Genomic DNA, 21,902 nt, shown 5'->3' on the forward strand with positions numbered 1-21,902 from the left:
CCATAACTGCATACTCAAGTGAAAGGGAGGAGGATAATGTTGCCAATTTGCTGATGAAGAAAGGGAGCAGGAAGGAGGACTGGGGAAAGGGGAGATGAAAAGTCATTTTTGACACTTTTAGTTTAAGGAAGTGAATGTACACCCATGAGGTGATGCAGCAGGAAGAGATATGACCCGGAGAGAGGGGGAGAAATCATGAAGGGAGAAGGAGATTTGAGTATTAACACAGAGGTAATGAGATACACCACAGGAGTGGATGAGGTCAGTGGCAGGAAGAGGAGACCAAGGACAGATCTTTGGAAAACACCAAAAAATAAAGAGCACTGAGATATATAGATGCTTAGGCTGAAAGAGCAACTAGGAAGGTAACAGTAAAATCAGCAATAATGGAAACTCATGGAGAGAGAGGATCTCAATATGAAATGTAAAAAGTTAGCAGAGATTGAAGTAACTCAGCAAGGAGAAGAAATCCTCACACTTGTAATGGAAGAAGAGTTCCTTAGTATCTTTTGTAGAGACAATTTCAATAGAATGAGAAGCCAGATAGGCAAGAATTTAATAGAGAGCAGGATTAAAGGACATCAGTATAATGGAAACAGATAGCTGGCTCAAGAACTTTGGAAATTAAGGGAAGGTGGGAGAAAAACCTATAGTTACAGAGAAGTGGCCTGTCTATGTAAATAAGAAGGAGGTAACTGAAAAAATGAAAAAATAAGATTAAATTCTGGCTTGCTTTTATTAGGATCAGATGTCAAGTCACCACAACATAGTTGTCTGCATACACATTTAATGAGCCTACTGTACAGATTTCAAAACTGTGTCAGAGTCACTCAGACTGTGATTGTAAGACTGACCTTCTAAAGTCTGCCATCATTTTAAAAATACTGCAGATGAAAGCTATATAGAAGATGGTACACGATCCATATTTTGGAGATAAAACAGGTACTATATTTATTGCATTTCTTTACATATTGTGTGCCACCTACTTACTATAAAATATGTAGTCAGCAAAAATATTACATGCTTAAAGAAAGGCTCAAGAATTTAGTCTAAAATTTGACCTACCCTAGAATACTAAAAATTTGAGGACAAATCCTTCAGATGAATATATTTTTATAAACTTATACACATGTGAATATTTGATATAATTCATACACAATCATAATTTACAACCTCATTGATGAGAAATTAACCTCTAGAATAATCTGCAAATATTCTGTGCTGGTTGGCAGCAGCTTTTAACTGATAAACACAAATCCCAGAGCTACAGTTCAATATAAAAAGCTGAAGACCCCGTTAAGCCTGAGAGCTCTGTTAATATCACTTCTATTCAAAAGATGGGGAAATACATCTTATTTGCTGAACAGACAACAATGATAAAATTATTTTACTCTGAGACAAGTCAATATTTTAAGATTTAGTTTTAAAAATAGCATCAACTAATATTTTTGTACTGAATGTTGACTATGTATTCAGCAGAATAGAAGCATACAAGTCTTATTTTAAGAGGAAATGTATAGAAATAAACAAGGCACTCATACTACCGTAATTAAAGTGGTATAAAGCTAGATGATTGACAGGTAAATTAAACAGCAGATGGAATAAGCACAGGAATGGGAGTTTGGAGACGTTTTCTGCGGCTGACTCAATGTATGCCCTTCAGTAAGCTACAACTTCTCTGTCCCTCAAGTTTCCCCATTTATAAAAATACTTAGCTCCCTCCCTATGGTATAATGCCTATAAAGCATTTTAAGTACAAACACAGCATCAGGACACGGGCAATGTACAACAACAATCTACAGTAGAGGGGATCTTTATTAAATGATGACTCCTGAAAGCTTAGATTGTGTTTCATTTAAAGAGGTTTATTTTTACCTAATACACTTATGATTTATGAACTACAAATGTTTTTTGCACAGCTGTACATGAGACTTCTTGAGGGTACCTGCCACTTGCTGCTCCGTGTGGTATAATTATATAAACTTAAGTGGATTACATTCTTACCTCAACATCCTTTTTGAGCTTTTCAAGGAACACCTTTTTGTTGTTTTCATCAATATAAATCTTTTGGCCATCGTTAATAAAATCATTGTCTTTGAATGTTGGCAGCTCTTTGGCCTAAAACAAATGCAAAAAACAAAACCTAATTAATAAGAACAAGAACACAAATATGAGTGCACTGAAACTGCTTTTAATCTGGATCCACAGGAAAAGGTAGCTCAGTTCACAGCAGGACTGAATATACTTCAAACCCCAAATGCAAGATGTCACCCATGACCAAAAGAGGGCACTAGTGAGCTACGACAACAGAATGCACTGGCACATCAAATGCAGATATACAGAGTGTCATTCAGTATAATCCAATACATCTGCATCGTATGCACTTGTTCATGAATTTAACATAATTCTAATTTGCTTTCACAGTTCACCAATGTTGTAAAAAGCCTGCTAATTACAGAACTCACTCTCAGTAAATTTAATTGTGAAGAAACAAATTATTCCACGGTGGAACAGCTTCATCAGGACAAGAAACCCTATATTAGAATTCCCACAGCCCAGTGGTTAGCACACTCTCCCGAGAGGTGTTGGAGACTCCTGTTCAAAACCCTTCTCCCTATTAGGCAAATCTGAACCCCAATTTCCCATATTGCAGGTGAATTTACACAACTAGCCTAAATACCATAAGGTGCGTAGTGACAACAGCAGTACCATCACGTTCTCTGGCTACCTTTTGAATGGGATCCAATCTAGAAGGCAGCCCCTAAAGCATGCCTAGTTGATTAGACAACGTGGGCACTCTTCTGCTTACATTCACCTTAAGCAGGAGGCAGGTGTTTGGGCAGTAGAGTAAGGCAGCAAGGTGCATGCCCAAAGGCAGAAACCTAAAAACTGTTACTGAGAATATTTAGGCACTGAGTGAGTTTAGGTATCTATACAGTTAGGTGGCAGCCTAGCATTAATTTGATGGGTTGGCTGGTACCTAAAACAGTGACTTGGGCACCTCAGTCTGGGGTTTAGATTCCTAAGTACCTTACTAAATCATACCCTTTGTGACTAATTTGAACATAGTGACAACTTCAACCCCAGTCTGCAAGTCTTCCTCCTGAGTGTGAATCAGGGGAGGAGCACTGCTCCAGTAACTATAAAGCAAATACACAGAAAAATCCCCACAACTAACAGCAGCCTACTGGAATGTTTTCTGTAGCTTCAAGAAAAACATGCCAGCACATTTCTTATAACCTTATTGAGTACAGTACTTTACAATCTACCATTTTATTTGTTCTTTATAAATCCAAGGAAAAAGTGACCTAGAGGTACTCTTTCTCTAGCTCCCCTTCCCCCAAAGTACATGCAGAACAAAGGATTCAAAGTGAGTCTTATAGTAGACAAGCTACAAAACGTAGCAACTCAAATATTTTTTTATCTTTAATACTGAAAAGCTCTTCTGCTGCCAAACGAAAGATGGGATGGGATGCTCTGAGTCGACAATAGAAACAAACCCCTTTGCTTGAGTTTGTTTTTATGGATTATGTATTATTTACATCAGGATGAATAATGTAGCTGCCCTGGTTCAGAAAATGGCTACCCATCTTCACATATCAACAGAATATAACCACCCCTCCCAAGATATTTTACAGAAATTTGCTCAAACTAAACCCTTAGATCCCAACAACTGTGAACTTTGGGAAAGTTGAGCTTTGAACATGACAATTTTTGGATATATTACTTTCTGCCTTGTTAAAATGGCCTATAAATTTGAGTGCAAGTCCCTCCTGCTTTGCTAAAAACATTTTTGAGAAGGAATTATAGGTTCCTGTCCATCCATACCATATTCCGTAGAGAAATATTCAGTCTGAAGCACTATTGTGTTTAACCCAAAGGCATCAGGGCAGTATCTGGAATGTTTCTTAGAAGCAAATAGCGGGTTGTTTACTATAATGTGACAGCATATATCAATTATCTCCCTCGCTAGCTTGGCTAAGTAGTTTGGGATGGAAAAGAAAAGGAAAAAGCAGATAAAATATTCAGGGCTAGCAGCTGTAAAGCTTATTGCTTTCCATCTAGGAAATTATCACATAACTCTGTAGGCTGACTTGGCAGATGGGGCTAGAGGGATGCTGCCAAAAATCAGAAGGCTTCAATGAGTAGGATGTTTAAGACTGGAGGGAGACTGATATGGAATTAGACTGGGACTTGTGACAAAGAATGAAAAAATAAAAGCAACCAAACTTCCTTTCATTTCCAGTACAGAAGTTAATTTAATCCTGATTTTAGACTATTACTGCATTTAAAAAGTCATAGCTAATTTACAACTACCCTTTTAGTAAACAAGTATTAACAACACATTAAACAAATGACAGGGAAAGCAGAGGAAGGATGGCCTCATACTTCTGGCAAACTCAGTTCTGTGCTGAGCCTCAGACTTCCTGAATGACACTGGGGGAGTCCTTTACGCCTTGTCTTAATGGGTTAAAAAAGGGGGCATCTTTCATTCAAGTTAGCTTCTCATAATAGACACACCCTCATAACGCTTATTAAAATACAGGCTAAAACATTTGAAGGCCTATTAGTGACTCGTGTAGAAGCCTAGGCGACCCTCCCTCCCTCTACTGCAACACTACCAATTCAATCATGGTTAAAGACATACTGGGTAACACAAATGAAACAAACCATTTTAGCTTTCAGTACAAGGCCTTGGGGGGAGATTTTTAAAAGGTACATCATGCAGTGAAGAGACCAACTCCTGGGGACTTTCAGTGGGAATTGGGTGTCTAACTTCACCTTATAACATTAAAAGTATCTCCTTAACCACTCTGTGCCTCAGTCCCCATCTTTAAATCTGGGACAGCAATCCTTTCCTACCTGATAAGGCTGCTGTGAAAATCATTAATGCCTGTCAGGCACTGAGGTACTATGTTGATGAAAGTTATAAAATGACTAAATTCATAGATTAAACACCAAACAACACCATAAACAAGGCTTTTAAAAATAAGAAAAAACTAACACTCTGCACCCCAAGCCCTAACAATGGTTAGGAAGAGATCAGCTGAGCAGACAGGTACTTGGTAGTTCTAGTTTTCTCTCCCCCCACTTCCACACAGAACAGTTTGAGTCTAACGAAACAAACGTAACACATGCCTGTATCCCACATCTCCTGTTTCTGCTACGTTTAAACTACAAACATTTTAAACTGTGCCATAGCTTCCTATAAGTCTGTACTGTACTTGGCAAGATGGGGTGCTTTTATTATACAAAATTAGTACAGGCTGAACCTCTAAAATCTGGGACACTCTGGTCCGGCAACATCCATGGTCTGGCAGGATCACGAATATTGTTGGATCAGAGAGCCCCAGCTGGCCAGGTTCAGAAGGAACGAGGGGAAGTCAAGGCTCACTGCAGACTGTTGGCTCTGCTTCTGGGTGGGTTGCACTCACTGCCACCTACCACTGCCTCCAGCCCCGCACCACGCCAGGCCTGGCCAGGGCTGCATCTCCCACCGCGCCAGCACCGGCCAGGGCTGCACTTCTGGCCACCAGCCCCCGCTACCTCCAGCCCTGGCAGCCCCTGGCCAGGGCTAATAGCAAGGACCACAGCCCCAGCCAGGGCTGGAGGTAGCGGGGGCCGGTGGCCAGAAATGCAGCCCTGGCCGGTGCTGGCGCAGTAGGAAGCACAACCTTAGTCCCAGCTGGCATGTTGCAGGGGCCCAGTCCTGGCTGGGGCTAGCAGCGGAGTGCTCAGGTGGGTCGAAAGCCCAGATCGGCACAGCCACTGCCGGGGCTGGAGGCAGCAAGGCTGGCCCTTATTCGGGGCTGGCACAGTGGGAGATGCAGCCCTGGCCAGGCCTGGCATGGTGGGGGACTGGAGGCAGTGGTAGGTGGCAGGGAGTGCAACCCACCCGGAAACAGAGCCAACAGTCTGCAGTGAGCCTTGACTTCCCCTCGTCCAGCAAACTCCACTGTTAAAGACCATTTAGGTCCTGAGGGTGCTGGAGAAGGGAGGTCTGACGTGTATTAACAATCATTACCTCTCACCAACAAAGTTACTGAATTCAAATCTATGAAAGTGATGGTACATTACTGATTTAGGAACTTAACCTATACTGCATGACATAATAGGCAAAGATTTGGGGATATGTATGTTCTACCTATGCACAAGGGTACCACTTAAACATGGAACTGTCTTCCAAATACATGGGGAAAAAACACCCCTTTCCACATGACTATTTAAAATCGATTACATTTGAAAAATTATGGAGACTTTGTTTTACTGAAATAACTGATAATTAATTTTTGATGAAGTCTCAAATATTTCCAATGAAGAAAAATCCTTGGTAGGGAAAGAATCACTGATACTCTAATTCATTAGAATGACCATATTACTATCATTAAAGAACTAAATATTTGAAAAGCTGCACAGGAGAGGAACACAACTATTTCTACTTAATTAATAATGGATTTTCACTCCGAGCCTTTGCTCTCATTTTAATCCTCTGTTTAAGAATACAAGAAGAGCACAGTGGATTTTACAAATAGAAGTATGTGTTTCTAAAAGGGACACATTCACCTAAAGGAATATTTCCAACACACCACTGAACAACACACTGACCCTGTGGATGTCCCCACCAACTCTATAAGAAGGTGGCCTCTCTGTGGACTCCTCCTGATGGTTGTAACTAGAGTCTCGATTTCTATATCGATTGCTTCCGCAAACACGCATGGACTGACATTGTCAACAAAAAACATGTGTCAACAAACAACGTGACATACAAACTCAGCTATGCAGAACACAATGCTATACATAGCCTCAAAAACAATTCTGACATTATAATATAAAAGGCTGGCAAAGGGGGTACTGTAGTCATCACAAACAGAACAGATTATGAACAGCAGGCTGCCAGACAACTCACCAACACCAGATTCTACAGGCTTCTCTCCTCTGATCCCACTAAAGAATACCAAAACACCCTAAACCATCTGTTAATGAAGCTTCCTGCTACAACTCAGGACCAAATCTACATAAACTCACTCCCAAATCCCCAACCAGTGGTTTTCTTCTGCTACCCAAGATCCACAAACCTGGAAATCACAGACAATCCATCACCTCAGGCATTGGCACACTTACAGCAGGACTATCCAGTTATGTTGACTTTCTCCTCAGACCCTATGCTACCAGCGCTCCTAGCTACCTATGAAACACCACTGAATTCCCGAGGAAACTAGAGAACATCAATAATCTTCCTGAAAACACCATCCTGGCTGTCATGGATATATGTAGAAGCTCTTTACACCAACATTCCATAGGATGGATTAGCAGCTGTCAGGAACACTATCCCTGATGATCCACTGCACACCTTATGACTGAGCTTTGTGACTTTGTCCTCACCCACAACTATTTCTATTTGGGGATAATTTATATCTTCAAGTCAGCCACACAGCTGTGGGCACTTGCATGACCCCACAATATGCCAACATCTTTATGGTTTCCTCAGCTCTCGCCTCCAAGCATCCTTACTCTACTTATACTACATTGACAACATCTCCATCATATGGACCCACAGAAAGGAGACCCTTGAAGAATTCCACAGGGATTTTAACAACTTCCACCCCACCATTAACCTTAGCCTGAACCAGTCCACACAAGAGATCCACTTGCTTGACACTACAGTACAATTAAATGACAGCCACATTTCCACCACCTTATACCGGAAACCTACCAACTGTTATACTTACCTACATGCTTCTAGCCAAGACACATTACCTAATCAATTGTTGTCAGTCAGGCCCTAAGATACAACTGGATTTGCTCCAATCCCACAAACACTTACAGAATCTCTATCAAGCATTCTTAAAACCTAAATACCTACCCTGGGAAGTGAAAAAACAGAATGACAGAGCCAGACAAGTACTTAAGCATCAGCTTCTTCAAGATTCGCCAAACAAAGAAAACAACAGAACACCACTGGTCATCACCTACAGCCCCAAATTTAAACTTTTCCAGTGCATCATTAATCTACAAGCTATCCTGGAAAATGACCCTTTACTCTCATAGGCCTTGGGGGACAGGCCAATCCTCACCTAGAGTCAATCCCCTACCCTGAAACAAATTCTTTCCACCTCAGTCACACCTCTATCGTACTCTCTCAGGAACTCACCCCTGCAATAAACTCCGGTGCCAACTCTGTCCACACATCTATACAAGTGTCATCACAGGACCTAACCACATAAGCCACCACATCAGAGACTCATATAGGTGCCCATCCACTTATATGATCTATGCCATCAAAGTGCCAGCAATGCCCCTCTGCCATGTATATTGGCCAAACTGGACAGTCTCTATAATAAAGGATTAATGGACAAAAATGAGATATTCAAAATGGTAACACAGAGAAATCAGTTGGGGAATATTTTAACTTGCCTGGGCACTCACTAATGGATCTAAAAGTGACTATCCTCTTACAAATAATTTCAGAAACCAGCTAGAGACACTGCAGAACTTGCCTTCATATGCAAATTTAACACATTTAACCAAGGACTGAACAAAGACATGAACTGGATGGGCCATTATATTCAACACCCAAATGACATGAAAAGCTAAGTATCGAGCACTTGCAGCCACTCTATTACCCTCATTTAGCATGGATACTTTAATTGACAAGGGTTTCTCCCCACCCCCCCTTTCCTGCCCCATCGGCCTTCTTTTTCTGCTATTTTTTCGTACCTCTGGACCTCTTGCTCCATTCATCTGAAGAAGTGGTTGGGCCCATAACAGCTACATTTTTGTAACAGCTACATAACAGGTACAACCATATCATCTATGTTTTTTGTTGGTCTCTAAGGTGCTGCAAGATCATTTGTTGTTTTTTAAGTTTTTTCAATTACAGACTAATACGGTTAACCCCTCAGACTCATTCCTTGCATAATTCAAACTGTATTTCTAAAGCCTTCATTACATTTTCAGCAGAAATTTAAGGTTTTATTATAAGTGGGTCACTGGCATTGAGGTTCTTGGTACAAAAGATAAAACAATAAAAAGCTTTTCCTGGCTAAATTTCACATCTTCAGGAAGATCAATTAAGCAGGCATATTGTTCAGATATTTGGGCTACCAAATGATTAAAAAATATTTATGCTCAACAGCAAGATGAAAGAATAGTCACAATTAATTACAGTGTTATTCACACTCTTAAACAATATAATATCATTTATTTAATTTTTCTGGATGTTTTCCACATTTTCATACACAGTGGAAATTCTGTTATCCAGCATAGAAAGAACAATTACGGGGATTTCTGATATTGCCCAATACAAATCTTCAATCTAGTAACTGGGACTAGTATATTGCCCAGAACATTATTCAATTACATGTTCTGCTCTCTACTTGTATGCAAAAGTGGCAGAAGACAAGTAAGGAAGCTAAAATCAGGGATTTAATTTAAAAAAAGCAGCTTCTGGGATGTGTCAGAGTCATCATAAATTCAGCCCAATTGCCTACACCTTATCTACTGTATATCTGAGAAAGTTTGTGCATCCATCTTTGAGTCCGTTTGTTCAAGAACGCCTCCTAAACAGTACGAGTTAGGACCACGAAATATGTTATGCACTTCCTCTCATCATAAGGGTTTGGATGCGTCAGGACAATGGGATGTGCCTGGAATTTGATTATTTTTCATAAAATGGAAAGGGAGGGGTCTGGTAGGAGGGATATGAATAACCACAGGGAGGTAACAAGAGGTCAGAGATGGGAACAGGGACAGGCACTTCTCACCTGCCACCAAGCTACTGCAGTGAGAGAGGGGTGGGATTGTGCTCTCTTCCCGGGGCAGCCTGCATACAGAACTTGTCATCCTCAGCTCCACCCCAGAACAATGATTTAAATGAAGAAAAACAAAATGTATTTCAATTAAAGACCTCAGCAACTCTGGGTAAATCTTAGTACATCTACAATGATAGATAATGTTGATAATAATGACCCTGAGGAACTGAAAAATCCCAAGGGGCTTTCTGAATCAAACAAAGGTTGAATTATGTTCTGTATATTTAGGGTTAAGTGCATTTTTAGGATTTGAGCATACACCATGCACTGCCTATAGTGATATGCAGTGTACACTATAGAGAAAATTTCACCTGCATTCAGCTAAGTGCTTCAAGAAACCAAGCACTCTGCAGTGCAGTATTACTACTAGATTGGTGAATACTGTATGCTATTTTATACTTTATTCATTTTACTGTATTCTAATTTTTTGAAAACTGGTATTCCATTGACAAAGTATAACTCTCAGTTAACAAGAATTCGATTAACTGGCATCCCCAGCATTCTGGATAATAGAGCTGTTACTGTTTATTGATTTCAATTACAATACAGAATATAAAGTATTGCTCTTTTAAGATTTCTGGCTGCATGTTCACCACCTCATCCCTCTCAGATTCTTGGTCAAGTACTATAGCTATCTTTAGAAATCTCATATTAGTATCTTTTTGCATTTTGTCAAATCTGCAGTGATAGTATTCTTAAATTGAACAAAATGTGCTGGGTCATTATCTGAGACTACCATAACACAAATATATAACAGAATGCAGGTAAAACCACTGAGCAGGAGACAGACAATTCTCTCCCAAGGAATTCAGTCACAAGTTTAATTAATACAATATTTTTAACCAGTATCAGTCACCCTGTTCCTATCACTCTTTCAATACTTAATCCATAGCTTCAATAGATGAGATGGAATAATCCCGTATCAGAACTTTCCATAGATCAGTGCTTAGAGCAGTCTCTTAGGAGGTGTGGAAGATCCCTCTTCATAGTCTCTCTCCCCCTCCCCCAGGTCTTCCACATCACAGGTAAGTGCTCTAATCACTAAGATAAATGTTATAAGATGGATGCTGTTGCCTATTGCAACAACTTTACCTCTTCTGGCGGCCAAATTCTGAATGGGATCCAATCCAGCATTTGACTTCCAGACAAATCTACCAGATGAGGCCCTGTACCTGAGATAGGCATTAGTCTGCTTATTTTCCCTCAGTCTGAAGATCACTCTCAGACTTAGGCAGGAGACAGATGTATGCATGCCTAGAAGGAAGCAGCGTATCTGAGGTATCGAGGGAATTTTTATTCTGAAAACAGATACTGAATGAGTTTAGGTACTTACAACAAGAATTGTGTGGCTCACAGTGAAGCCTAAACCCAAGATTTAGGTACCTAAGGACCTTTGCAGTATGGCATCACAATGCCTAATCTACAGTGTGATGTTCTGAAGAACTGAAGTGCATGGACAACATGTGAAATGTTATTTACCCAACTCTAATACAAATCATTGTGTACCAACTTATAAACATATGTATAATTATTAAAATAACGACTGGTTAATTTAATGCCACTTGTCCTTTTTAATGCAACATAAGTAATCTAATTTTATAACGTGCTTTCACAATGTCAATTTTAAAGTACATCACTATGGTCTTTTATAATATCTAAGTCAAACTCAAGAGAAATTACTTAGCTGCCCATGCAATATATCAGATTCCTATTAAGTATGAAACTAGCAAATATACAGGAAGTTTAATCTATAGTGCTCAAAATAAGAGATTTTATTTACAATCTATTAAGTCAGATATTAGAGATTTTATATACCAAGATGCAAAGCCTCAAAATATTAGGCCATTAACATATTTAGCTCTCAGGGGGCTTGATTATGCCAAGTCAAGTACATCCACAAATTCAATAAAAGGAAATAGGAATTGTAGGTGCTCTATACATTGCAGGATAAGGCCAAAGTGCATTTCTATTTGGAAGAGTGATTATTTAAAAATGGGATTGTGGAAACAGAGCTATGATGAATTTTTCATTCTTTTGCATCACCACCAATACTGAGAGTTCTGTAGGCCAAAATATTACTTGAAATACCCTAGTGCCACCCAATTTTCTTATGGGCTCAGTGGCACAAGTCTAGCATTGAAATGTAGTAAACAATTATTCTTGTGTTGCACATGAAGGAAAAGAATCCAATTCGCACTCCTTTTAGCTGTAGCAACTATAAAACTGGGAAGTGAAAAAAAGTATATTATGTCATAAAGTCAAAGTTATGACTACCAAATAAGGAGCCGTTTTACATAACCACTTTTCAGACCTGAACAATTAAAAAAAATTAAAAGCTCAGTTACTTATGTTTACAATTTTGTAGTAATAACTACAGGATTTTGCATATGCACATGGACAGAATTATAAAAGTTAATGTTCGAAACAACTGTTACCTACCTCTTATAACTATTATTCTTGGAGATGTGTTACTCATATTCATTCCCTTTAGGTGCACGTGCACTGCATGCACGATTGTTGGAAGGTTTTTCTCCTCCTGGTACCTGTCAGGTTGGCTGTGGAGCCTCCTGAAGTGGCGCCACCATAGTGGTGCATAGACTCCTGCTCACCTCTGCCCCCTCAGTTCTTTCTTGCCAGAACACTCTGATGAAGGAGAGGTGGGTAGATATGGAATGGACATGAGCAACACATCTCAAAGAACAACAGTTACAAGAGACAGGTAACCATTTTTTCTTCCAGTGATTGCTCATATCAATTACATTTATGTGATTACCAAGTTGAATGACCAGACGTGGAGAGGAAGCTTAATGGACTGCAACACTGCTCTACCAAAGGTTGCATAATGCTGCTGGGAGATGGTGTGTGGTGAAAGGTGAACACATGAATCGAGGACTTGGTGGCTTCCTTGCATGTGTCCTAGATGGGTACCTATGCTAGGAAGGCAGCTGAGGATGCTTGGGGTATGGCTGAATGAGCTACCAGCACTGGGGGCTCTTAGCCCTATGAGCACTGCATGGGCCCCTCCCATTGGCTCATCCATGGAGCCTAACAAACAGGTTGTGGTGTGGGGTTCCAGGATTGGTGCTGCAATGAGTGCCGGGAATTCAAGTGATGCCCTCTCCTCCAGGAGGCATACAACTCCACCTCTGAGTCAGAGGAGTACTCTGAGGTGGATCAGGGCAGTGCCGCAGCAATGAGGAGCACTGGCTCCATATCATCAAAGTCCCCCAATGTCTGAAGACAGACAGTGACAAGGAGTGGCAGCGTGCAGGGGCTGATGATGGCCCCATTAGCTATGGAGCCATGGCTGGTGCCACCATCTGTGCTGCAGCAGTAGTGCCATACTCTCTGCCAGGGCTCCTACCGCAGAGTCCAAGAAATACAGTGCAAGGGCTACGGAGGATGAGGCTGGGATCCGGGTCAGTTGAATCAGGTGCCTGGCTACCTCAAAGGTGTCTGATGAAAATGGGAGTTCAAAGTCTTCAGCCCCCACATTCACTGACCCTAGAGTGTCTAGTTTCACTGGACTCAACAGCTCTCCAGGGATGGCTGGAGTTAATTCCTGCATGGTGGGCATAACAGGCTTAGGGTGTTCTTACTGAGGATATAACCCACTAGTGTGCCAAGTTGGAGAGCAGCCCCTTTCCACTCTCCTCTTCTTGTGTGACACCAGTGACTGGGAATGGTGCTGAATGCTTGCACTGAGCCTTGGTGCCAGGGATTGGGGGTACTCTCTGGCATGGTCCCTCTTTGGTGACGTGGGGTCCCACACTGATGCCTGTGCACAGAAGCTGCCAGGGCCACCTCTGGCATCAGTTGTGGACAAAGAGCTGCCTCCATGAGGAGCAGTTTCAGACGAGAGTCCCTCTCCTTCAGGGCTGGAAGCCTCTGCAGATTTTGCACTTGTTTGATTGGTGACCCTCTCCAAGCACTTAAGGCAGAAGTTGTGAGAAATACCATGTGGCATCAGCTTCAAGCACTTGTCATAGGTTGCCTTGTGACCAAGGCATGCCTAGGTCTGGGGAAATGGGAACAGCGGAAAGACCTCCAAACAACAATCACCAAACTAGAACTGTGTACAACAAAATGGAACGACCACTAGGAAAGGCACTTTCACAACGCAAGGACAGAGATGCTCTAACAACTGTCACAAAAGGTAAGAACGAACTGAGGGGGTGGAGGATTGGCACGGGTACTGCTAAGGGAAAAACCTTTCTGAAAATCATGCACACAGTATGTGCACACCTAAATGAAATGGACATGAGAAATCACTCAAAGAAGAATCTAGATAACTAGTGAGAAATTTGTATCGCAACTCCTGTTTAAAATGTCCTAAAAGGTACATTTTTGAGATTTAAAAAAAACTCTATATACTTAAGCATATAAAAAAATGACTTGTGCCTCTTATCAATGCCAATGACAGAGATCACTTAATTGTTCCTATATAGGGGTGTGTGCGTGTGTGTGTGTGCGTGCGCGTGTGTTGTTGTTGTTGTTGCCAACTGATCAGAGAAAGAGATGTGTTTCCTGAAAGGCAGTAACTGAAATACAGAACCTGCTTTTAGGTGAACACAAATATTTGTGTTTGATTTCATGTACCTGAAAATTATCTTAATTTAACACCTCTCTTATGAAACACTAAATTAAAATGCACATTGTTTCACTTTTCTTTTACTAAAAGTAATTATTTTGAGCTTCTGTGCATCATTATTCACAGTGACAATTATGGGTAATGTTAAATCTGACACCACAGATAGTTTCCGGATTGTGATACACTTTGCAGGACAATTAAGTGTCAGAATAAATCCTAATCGATGGTAGAAGAGTAGCAATACTTTAAGCAACCTGGCTGTGATTTCAAACAAAAGAAAGAATAAAATCAAAATATTATTACCAGGAGGGGAGGCTTAATGGTCTAAGTTTCAGATTTGAAGTACTTAACTCCCTGGAGTCTCTTTAGACTCAACCTCTCCTGGGAGGGGGTATGTGTGAAAGGGTGGTGAGAGAAAACCAGAACTACCAAGTACCTGTCTGCTCTGTGCAGATATTAAAGATTCCATGGTACATTCCAAATGAACAAGAGTTTGTATGTAGGTGCAACAAGCCAAATTAATCTTTATTTATTGCTGTTAAATGCACTGTCTGACAATTTGTTATTGTCTTCCACTTCAATGGGGGCTGGATTTCAATGTGCTATATGTATATAGGGCCTGATGCTCCCAACACTTAGGCATGTGAGTAATTTTACTGACTTCAATAAACTAGTCAAATAAGTAAAGTTACTCATGTGCTTAAATGTTTGCAGGGCCCATAGTTTGTCAACTGCCTGGTTTTCAAGCTTTTATAAAAATGCCTGTTTTTAGTAGGCTCCATGCACCAACTTCCTTTGCACATAATTTTCTTGTTCTATAAATTGATTACAAATATTAAGTAACTTCAGCCTTTATTACTACTTTTGACTGCTTTGCTACATTGTGTTCACTAGGGGCAGAAGGTTGTATCTTGAAAAAGAAATGCTGAGTCTTAATTAAATATATTTGGAAGAGTTTGGAGAGTCTTGGATGGGTTCTGCAGCTGGACAGGAGGATCTGTACCAAACAATTATCACAGAGCAGTGGTGGGCAACCTGTGGCCCTGTGAGCTGCATGCAGCCCACTGGGGATCCACCTGCAGCCTGTGCATCCCCTGCCTGCCACCCTCCCTCTTGTGCACTGGATCCTTGTACTTCCTATCCCCCCCCCCCCAGCACTTTTGGAGCACCATGAACCTCCAGTTATTCTACCATAAGTAAGTTTTTTTTTAATGTCGTAACTTTTTTACAATTGGTGCTTGTAGTTCTTGCCTCCTCTCTCTACAAATATTTCTTTGATGTTCCACATAATTATAATTGATGTAGTGTACAGCTGTGGTAAACTGTGGCTGTGTCTACACTACAGAGCTTTTTCGGAGAAACAGACGTTTTTCCAAAAAAACTTCACTTACGTCCACACTGCAATCGCGTTCTTTTGAAAAAAAAAATAGAAAGAACAGAAGGATTTTTCCGACATTGGTAAACTTCTTTCAACAAGGAAGAAGACTTTTTCCGAAAGAGCTCTTTCACAAAAAGGTGTGTGTGGATGGGGAAGAAGGAATTCTTTCAGAAGAAGAGGAAAGAGGAAAAAGCCCAGGTGCCCTGGTGGCCACTTCGTCCATAGTAATCACAGCTTAAATGCGAGATAGCGTCCACACTGAATGAATACTATCTTTAGAAAAAGCAGATCGCTTTTTTGATTTGCTTTGGCAGTGTGGACGCTCTCTTTCAGAAGAGGTTTTTTTCGGAAGATCTCTTCTGGAAAAGCTTCTTCCAAAAAAAGCCTGCAGTCTAGACGTAGCCTGGATTTTGAAATGTCATATATATCGTATCATTTTTTTCAGCTGTTACTGCAAATGAAGACATAATTCTCAAGTTAAATCACAACCATTCAAATATGGTTTTTAATTTATTCCAGGTGTCCAGTTCATTTAAAAGTTGATAAAACAGGGGCACTTGCTTCTATGTTCAGTCCTGCAGGTTCAACTTGCAGAAAAAGAATGTTAACATTGAAAGGCTGTTCAAACTCTGGGAGGGAGGGAGAAGAGTGGGGATGGAACACAAATCAGTGGATTCTTCAATATGTCAAGTCCTTATCTATTAGAGATGTCAAAGTGTAAATAAGTAAACAGATAACTAATGAGCCTAGGTTCATTGGTTAACCTTCACAGTTACACGCATCCTTCACCCACTGGTGCCTCTGTATCAGGGTCAGCAGCGTGGTGGGGGTAGTAAGGAGCCAGTGCTCCTGCTTTTGTATCAGAGGGGGCAGGCAGAAGCTGCTATGCACGGGGAGCTGGCTTTTTGCTTTGTAAAGAATCACAAGGTAATGTAATCTAACTGTTGAAGTAGTTTTCCTAGTTGTTGGAGTATGGAAATGGGAGTTTGTAAATTTACCACTGATTTGCTGTGTGACTGGGCAAATTTCAACACCACTGTGCCTTAATTTGGTATCCATCTGTAAAATGTGTCTAAGACGGACTTCAGAAATAGGCTTTGAGACTTAATTAATGTCTGTAAAGCACTTTGAAATCCTCAGGAGAATTAGTAATAATATTATGGAATTACAGAGACTTTTTTAATTGAAATGATGAAAAAAGTAGCTCAGAGTTTGGAACTCAATGAAGTCCCTTTAACTATTCATCTAGGGTGTGTCTAGACTACAGAGTTTTGTCGACAAAAGTGAACTTTTGTCGACAAAACTATACCTGCGTCTACACTACTGCTGAGGTCTGTCGACATAATGTCGACAGAACTCAGCAGTTTTGTCGACGCCGGTAAACCTCATTTTACGAGGCATAACACCTTTTGTCGACAGAGTTCTGTCGACAGAAGGTGTTATTGCATGTAGGGTTGTGTCTAAACTACAGGGTTTTGTCGACAGAACTGAATGTGTCTAGACGCTCTTTGTCGACAGAAGTTTTGTCGACGGATACTGTCGACAAAATTCTGTCGACAAAAGCCTGTAGTCTAGATGTACCCATACTGTCGACAAAGCTTCTGTCGACAAAGAGCGTCTAGACTACAACCAGTTCTGTCGACAAAGCAAGCCGCTTTGTCGACATAAAAGTGTGGACGCAAAGGTCAGTGTAGATGCAATAACGCCTTCTGTCGACAGAACTCTGTCGACAAAAGGCGTTATTCCTCATAGAATGAGGTTTACATACATCGACAAAACTGCTGAGTTCTGTCGAAGTTATGTCGACATAACTCAAAGGCAGTGTGGACGCAGGTATAGTTTTGTCGACAAAAGTCCACTTTTGTTGACAAAACCCTGTAGTCTAGACACACCCGTACTGACAACAAAAGATAAAAATACCCTTTAACCGAAGAGTTAGAATAGGACTGTTTCTGACCTATTGTGCTAAAATTATCTGATATTACAGTCCCTTTTACCATAGTTATGACTGTGGCCTTAGGAATCAGATAAAAGTAGTAATTATAATATTTTGTAATTTAAAGAGTACAAAAGAAATGCAGAGAAGTGGCTATGGAAGATATTTCTAAACATAAAAACTGTAATACCAAGACATTAATTCCCATGTAATCCTCAAACTTTAATAGGTGTCTAGCCTCAGAGAATTGCTTGTGCATGGGTGCCATGTACCATTTCTAAGAATCACCAACTTTTTTTGTATTGAGTTAGATATGCCAACAGAAATAATAGCAGAAATACAACTGCTGAAAACAACTTTTTTCCCCCAAATTCTTATGTTCAAGTGAATCCAATCATTTTAATTACTACATGTATGCTTTCGTGATATAGTTTCTGCTTTATTAATAAAAGTATACATCAGTTCAAATGGTGACATAGTGATTTTATAAGATTAAGCATAGAATGCATATTAGCATCTAGCGCTAATATTGTTTAAGGATCGTTTAGCAAGAATGTAACATAGTACGTTTAAATAATCACTTGAACCTCCTTAAGGGGGAAAAAAGACAGTCCAGTTATGTTTTCTTTTTCTTCAAATTCCCTGCTGAGAAACTCACTTGCTGGCAATGTGCTCAGGCTGTCAGAAGTAAGAAGTACTACACTCAGCTATAATTACTAATTTAATGTCATACTGGAAGTGCAGTGCAACTGTGAAAAGACAGACCACCAGGGAGTTTCACATTATTCCTGTCTCGGAGAGGGCAAAACTGTTCTGAGGCATGAATAGAAAATACCCTCTATTAAAAAAGAAAGAATTAGGGAATAAAAAAAAAGTAAAGTAGAAGCTGTCAGACTCTGACAACTGTTGAAATGTACTATTCTTTTAAAATTCAAGACAGCTGTAAATGTATGTTATGATACCTGTTGCCATGAAAGCAATGGTGATATTGTTAAAAAACCTCTCCTAATATCAATCCGTGTCAAGGTGAAATCTAAGGGATAGGGCTGCATCACAAAATATTTGAAATGACAACTTCAGAGATTATCATTAACACATCAGGAGATTAAACATGTGTGACAAATCAAATGAAAGAAAATTGAGAATGGGGTATACCACCTGCCTAGGTAACTCTTTCCAGTGCTTCATCACTTTCCTAGTGAAATAGTTTTTCCTAATATCCAACCTAGACCTTCCCCGCCACCTAAAGGCCACATAAAAAATCTGTACGAAAGCCTGACTTCTCAAACCCAAGGATTAAGTTTTTAAAACAAATTAAAAACACATTTCTTTTGACAAAGCTTAAATTCTGCCTGAGCCATGTCAATTGTTTTTTTAAAATCTACAGAGTGCTCATCTGTCATTTTATTGGTGCATTACATTGCCTTTGGAGGTGTTGCAGCTATAAAATATTTGGTCTCAGGCCTGATGCTGCAAGCACTCTTTGCTTATAACACCCACTGAACCGACTGCAACACTAGGCCTACTTTGATCTGCAATTAACAAATCTAATTCTTTTACCAAAAGTACCATTTCAGCCATCCAAAGTTAACTGCAGATTTTTTGGGCAGCATTGTTATTTATATTTTTCAAGTTATCATCAAAGAAGGAAAAAACTATTAGACATGAATGGTGCTATCCTGGTGTTACTGAAGTCAATAAGAGTTTTACAATAGACTAGGGTGGGGCCAGGATTTCTCCCCAAATTAAAGATAATTGGTAGGATTTTTTTAAACTGCTCAGCATTGGTCATTGAGAGTTAGACTCCATAGAAATCTGAATATCGTTGATATTGTCTGATTTTATATTATCTCAAGGGTTATTTTAATATACAGTACTGAATGTTGGGTGTTTTTGCATTTATATTAAATTATTAGCATTCAATTAAATTAGACAAGCTAGACATACAAAAATCCATGGGTCCGGATTTAATGCATTGGAGGGTACTGAGGGAGTTGGCAAATGTCATTGCGGAACCTTTGGCATTATCTTTGAAAACTCATGGAGATTTGGAGAGATCCCGGATGATTGGAAAAAGGCAAATGTAGTGCCCCTCCTTAAAAAAGGGAAGGACAATCCAGGAACCTACAGACCAGTTAATCTTACCTCAGTCCCCAGAAAAATCATGGAGGGGAGCCTCAAGTAATCCATTTTGAAGCACTTGGAAGAGGCGAAGTGATCAGAAATAGTCAACATGGATTCAACAAGGCAAGGGCCAGTCATGCCTGACCAAACTGAATAGCTTCTATGATGAGGTAACTGGCTTTGTGGACATGGGGAAGTCAGTGGATGTGATATACCTTGACTTTAGCAAAGCTTTTGATATGGTCTCCCACAATATTCTTGCCAGCAAGTTAAGGAACTATAAATTAGATGAAAGGACTGTAAGATGGATAGAAAACTGGCTAGACTGTAGGGGCCAACGGGTAGTGATCAATGGCTCAGTGTCAGGTTGGCGGTCGGTTTCCAAGTGGAATGCCCGAAGGATCAATTCTAGAGCTGTTTTGTTCAGTATTTTTATTAATGACCTGGATGAGGGGATGGATTGCACCCTCAGCAAGTTTGAGGATGACACTAAACTAGCGGGAAGAGGTAGATATGCTGGAGGGCTGGGATGGGGTCCAGAGTGACCTAGTCAAATTAGAGGATTGGGCCTAAAGAAATCTGATAAGGTGCAACAAGGACAAGTCCTGAACTTGGGTCTGAAGAATCCCAAGCATTGCTACAGGCTGGGTACTGAATTGCTAAGTAGCAGTTCAGCAGAAAAAGACCGGGGGATTACAGTGGATGAGAAGCGGATATAAGTCAACAGTGTGCCTGTGTAGCCAGGAAGGCTAATGGCATATTAGGTTGCATTAGGAGGAATATTGCCAGCAGATCTAGAGAAGTGATTATTCCCCCTCATTCGGCTCTGGTGAGGCCACATCTGGAGTATTGCATCCAGTTCTGGGCCCCGCACTACAGAAAGGATGTGGACGCACTGGAGAAGGTCCAGCAGAGGGCAATCAAAATGATTAGGGGGCTGGAGCACATGACCTATGAGGAGAGGCTGAGCGATCTGGGTTTGTTTAGTCTGCAGAAGAGAAGAGGGTGGGGGGATTTGATAGCAGCCTTCAACTTCCTGAAGGGAGATTCCAAAGAGGATGGAGAGAGGCTGTTCTCAGTAGTGACGATGGCAGAACAAGGAACAATGGTCTCAAGTTACAGTGGGGGAGGCCTAGGTTGGATATTATAAAAAAAACTATTTCACTAGGAGGCTGGTGAAGTACTGGAATGGATTACTTAGAAAGGTGGTGGAATCTCCATCCCTAGAGGTTTTTAAGTCTTGGCTTGACAAAGCCATGGCTGGGTTGATTTAGTTGGGATTGGTTCTGCTTTGGGCAGAGGGCTGGACTCAATGACCTCCTGAGGTCTCTTCCAGCTCTATGATTCTATGATCACAGTGCTGAGAGCAGATGTCTTCACGGTGCACTAGCTGTCATTCCAAACAGAACAGGGTTAATCACTTTAAAAACAACTGTGGTTGTACTATAAAAATAAAAATAGATTAGAAAAATAAAGACAATTAAAGCTGTGGTCTTGTGGAATCTCATGCAAAAGGGAGATAAATACAGATACTGTCGTCATTATTCCAGTTCACATTTGGGAGCTTCCAGATGGATGATACTGCAAGAAATTCATGAGGATCTGAACTGTCTAGTCATTTTCTTTGGAAAGGAGAGAAAAATAATACTTAGAGAGTTTCTCGTAAGTCTAAAACAAAAACCTCTATTTGAGTCTCAATGAGCCACTACTAGCTTTTACAGCCACTGCAGTTGATCATGCCTGTCTCCAACTCACCAGTGTTGTCAGTGTGATTTATACTGGGACAGCTCCAAAGTCTGGAGACGACACTGGTATTTTGTGTAAATGGAGCATTAGTTACAAAGTGGTTACAGGGACAAAGCAAAAAAAGGTCTTTGACCCCCATACTGCTATGTGAGCCCACAAAACACCTTAATTCAAAAATTCTTTACAACTGAGGGAAGGGGAGGTTTAAGCTTATATATGAAAACAAGAAAATAATCAGATTGTATTCCTAATCATTTTCAGTATTTTGAAATTCAAATGTCTAGAAATCAATGCACTAAGTCATATATAAATTAG

The 21,902-nt window shown here is 40.4% G+C and overlaps 1 protein-coding gene across 1 annotated transcript in view; it reads right to left on the reverse strand.

Annotated features, from left to right (window-relative positions):
• PIP4K2A (phosphatidylinositol-5-phosphate 4-kinase type 2 alpha) overlaps window positions 1-21,902 on the reverse strand; it is a 208,592-nt gene that overhangs the window by 23,051 nt on the left and 163,639 nt on the right. Inside the window, exon 7 of the mRNA XM_075922509.1 lies at window positions 2,005-2,118. Within this exon, the coding sequence (XP_075778624.1) occupies window positions 2,005-2,118 (114 nt within the window). The remainder of the gene's footprint in view (window positions 1-2,004; window positions 2,119-21,902) is intronic.

The sequence above is a fragment of the Pelodiscus sinensis genome, chromosome 2, assembly GCF_049634645.1.
Source record: "Pelodiscus sinensis isolate JC-2024 chromosome 2, ASM4963464v1, whole genome shotgun sequence".
In the NCBI taxonomy this organism is placed as follows: Eukaryota; Metazoa; Chordata; order Testudines; family Trionychidae; genus Pelodiscus; species Pelodiscus sinensis.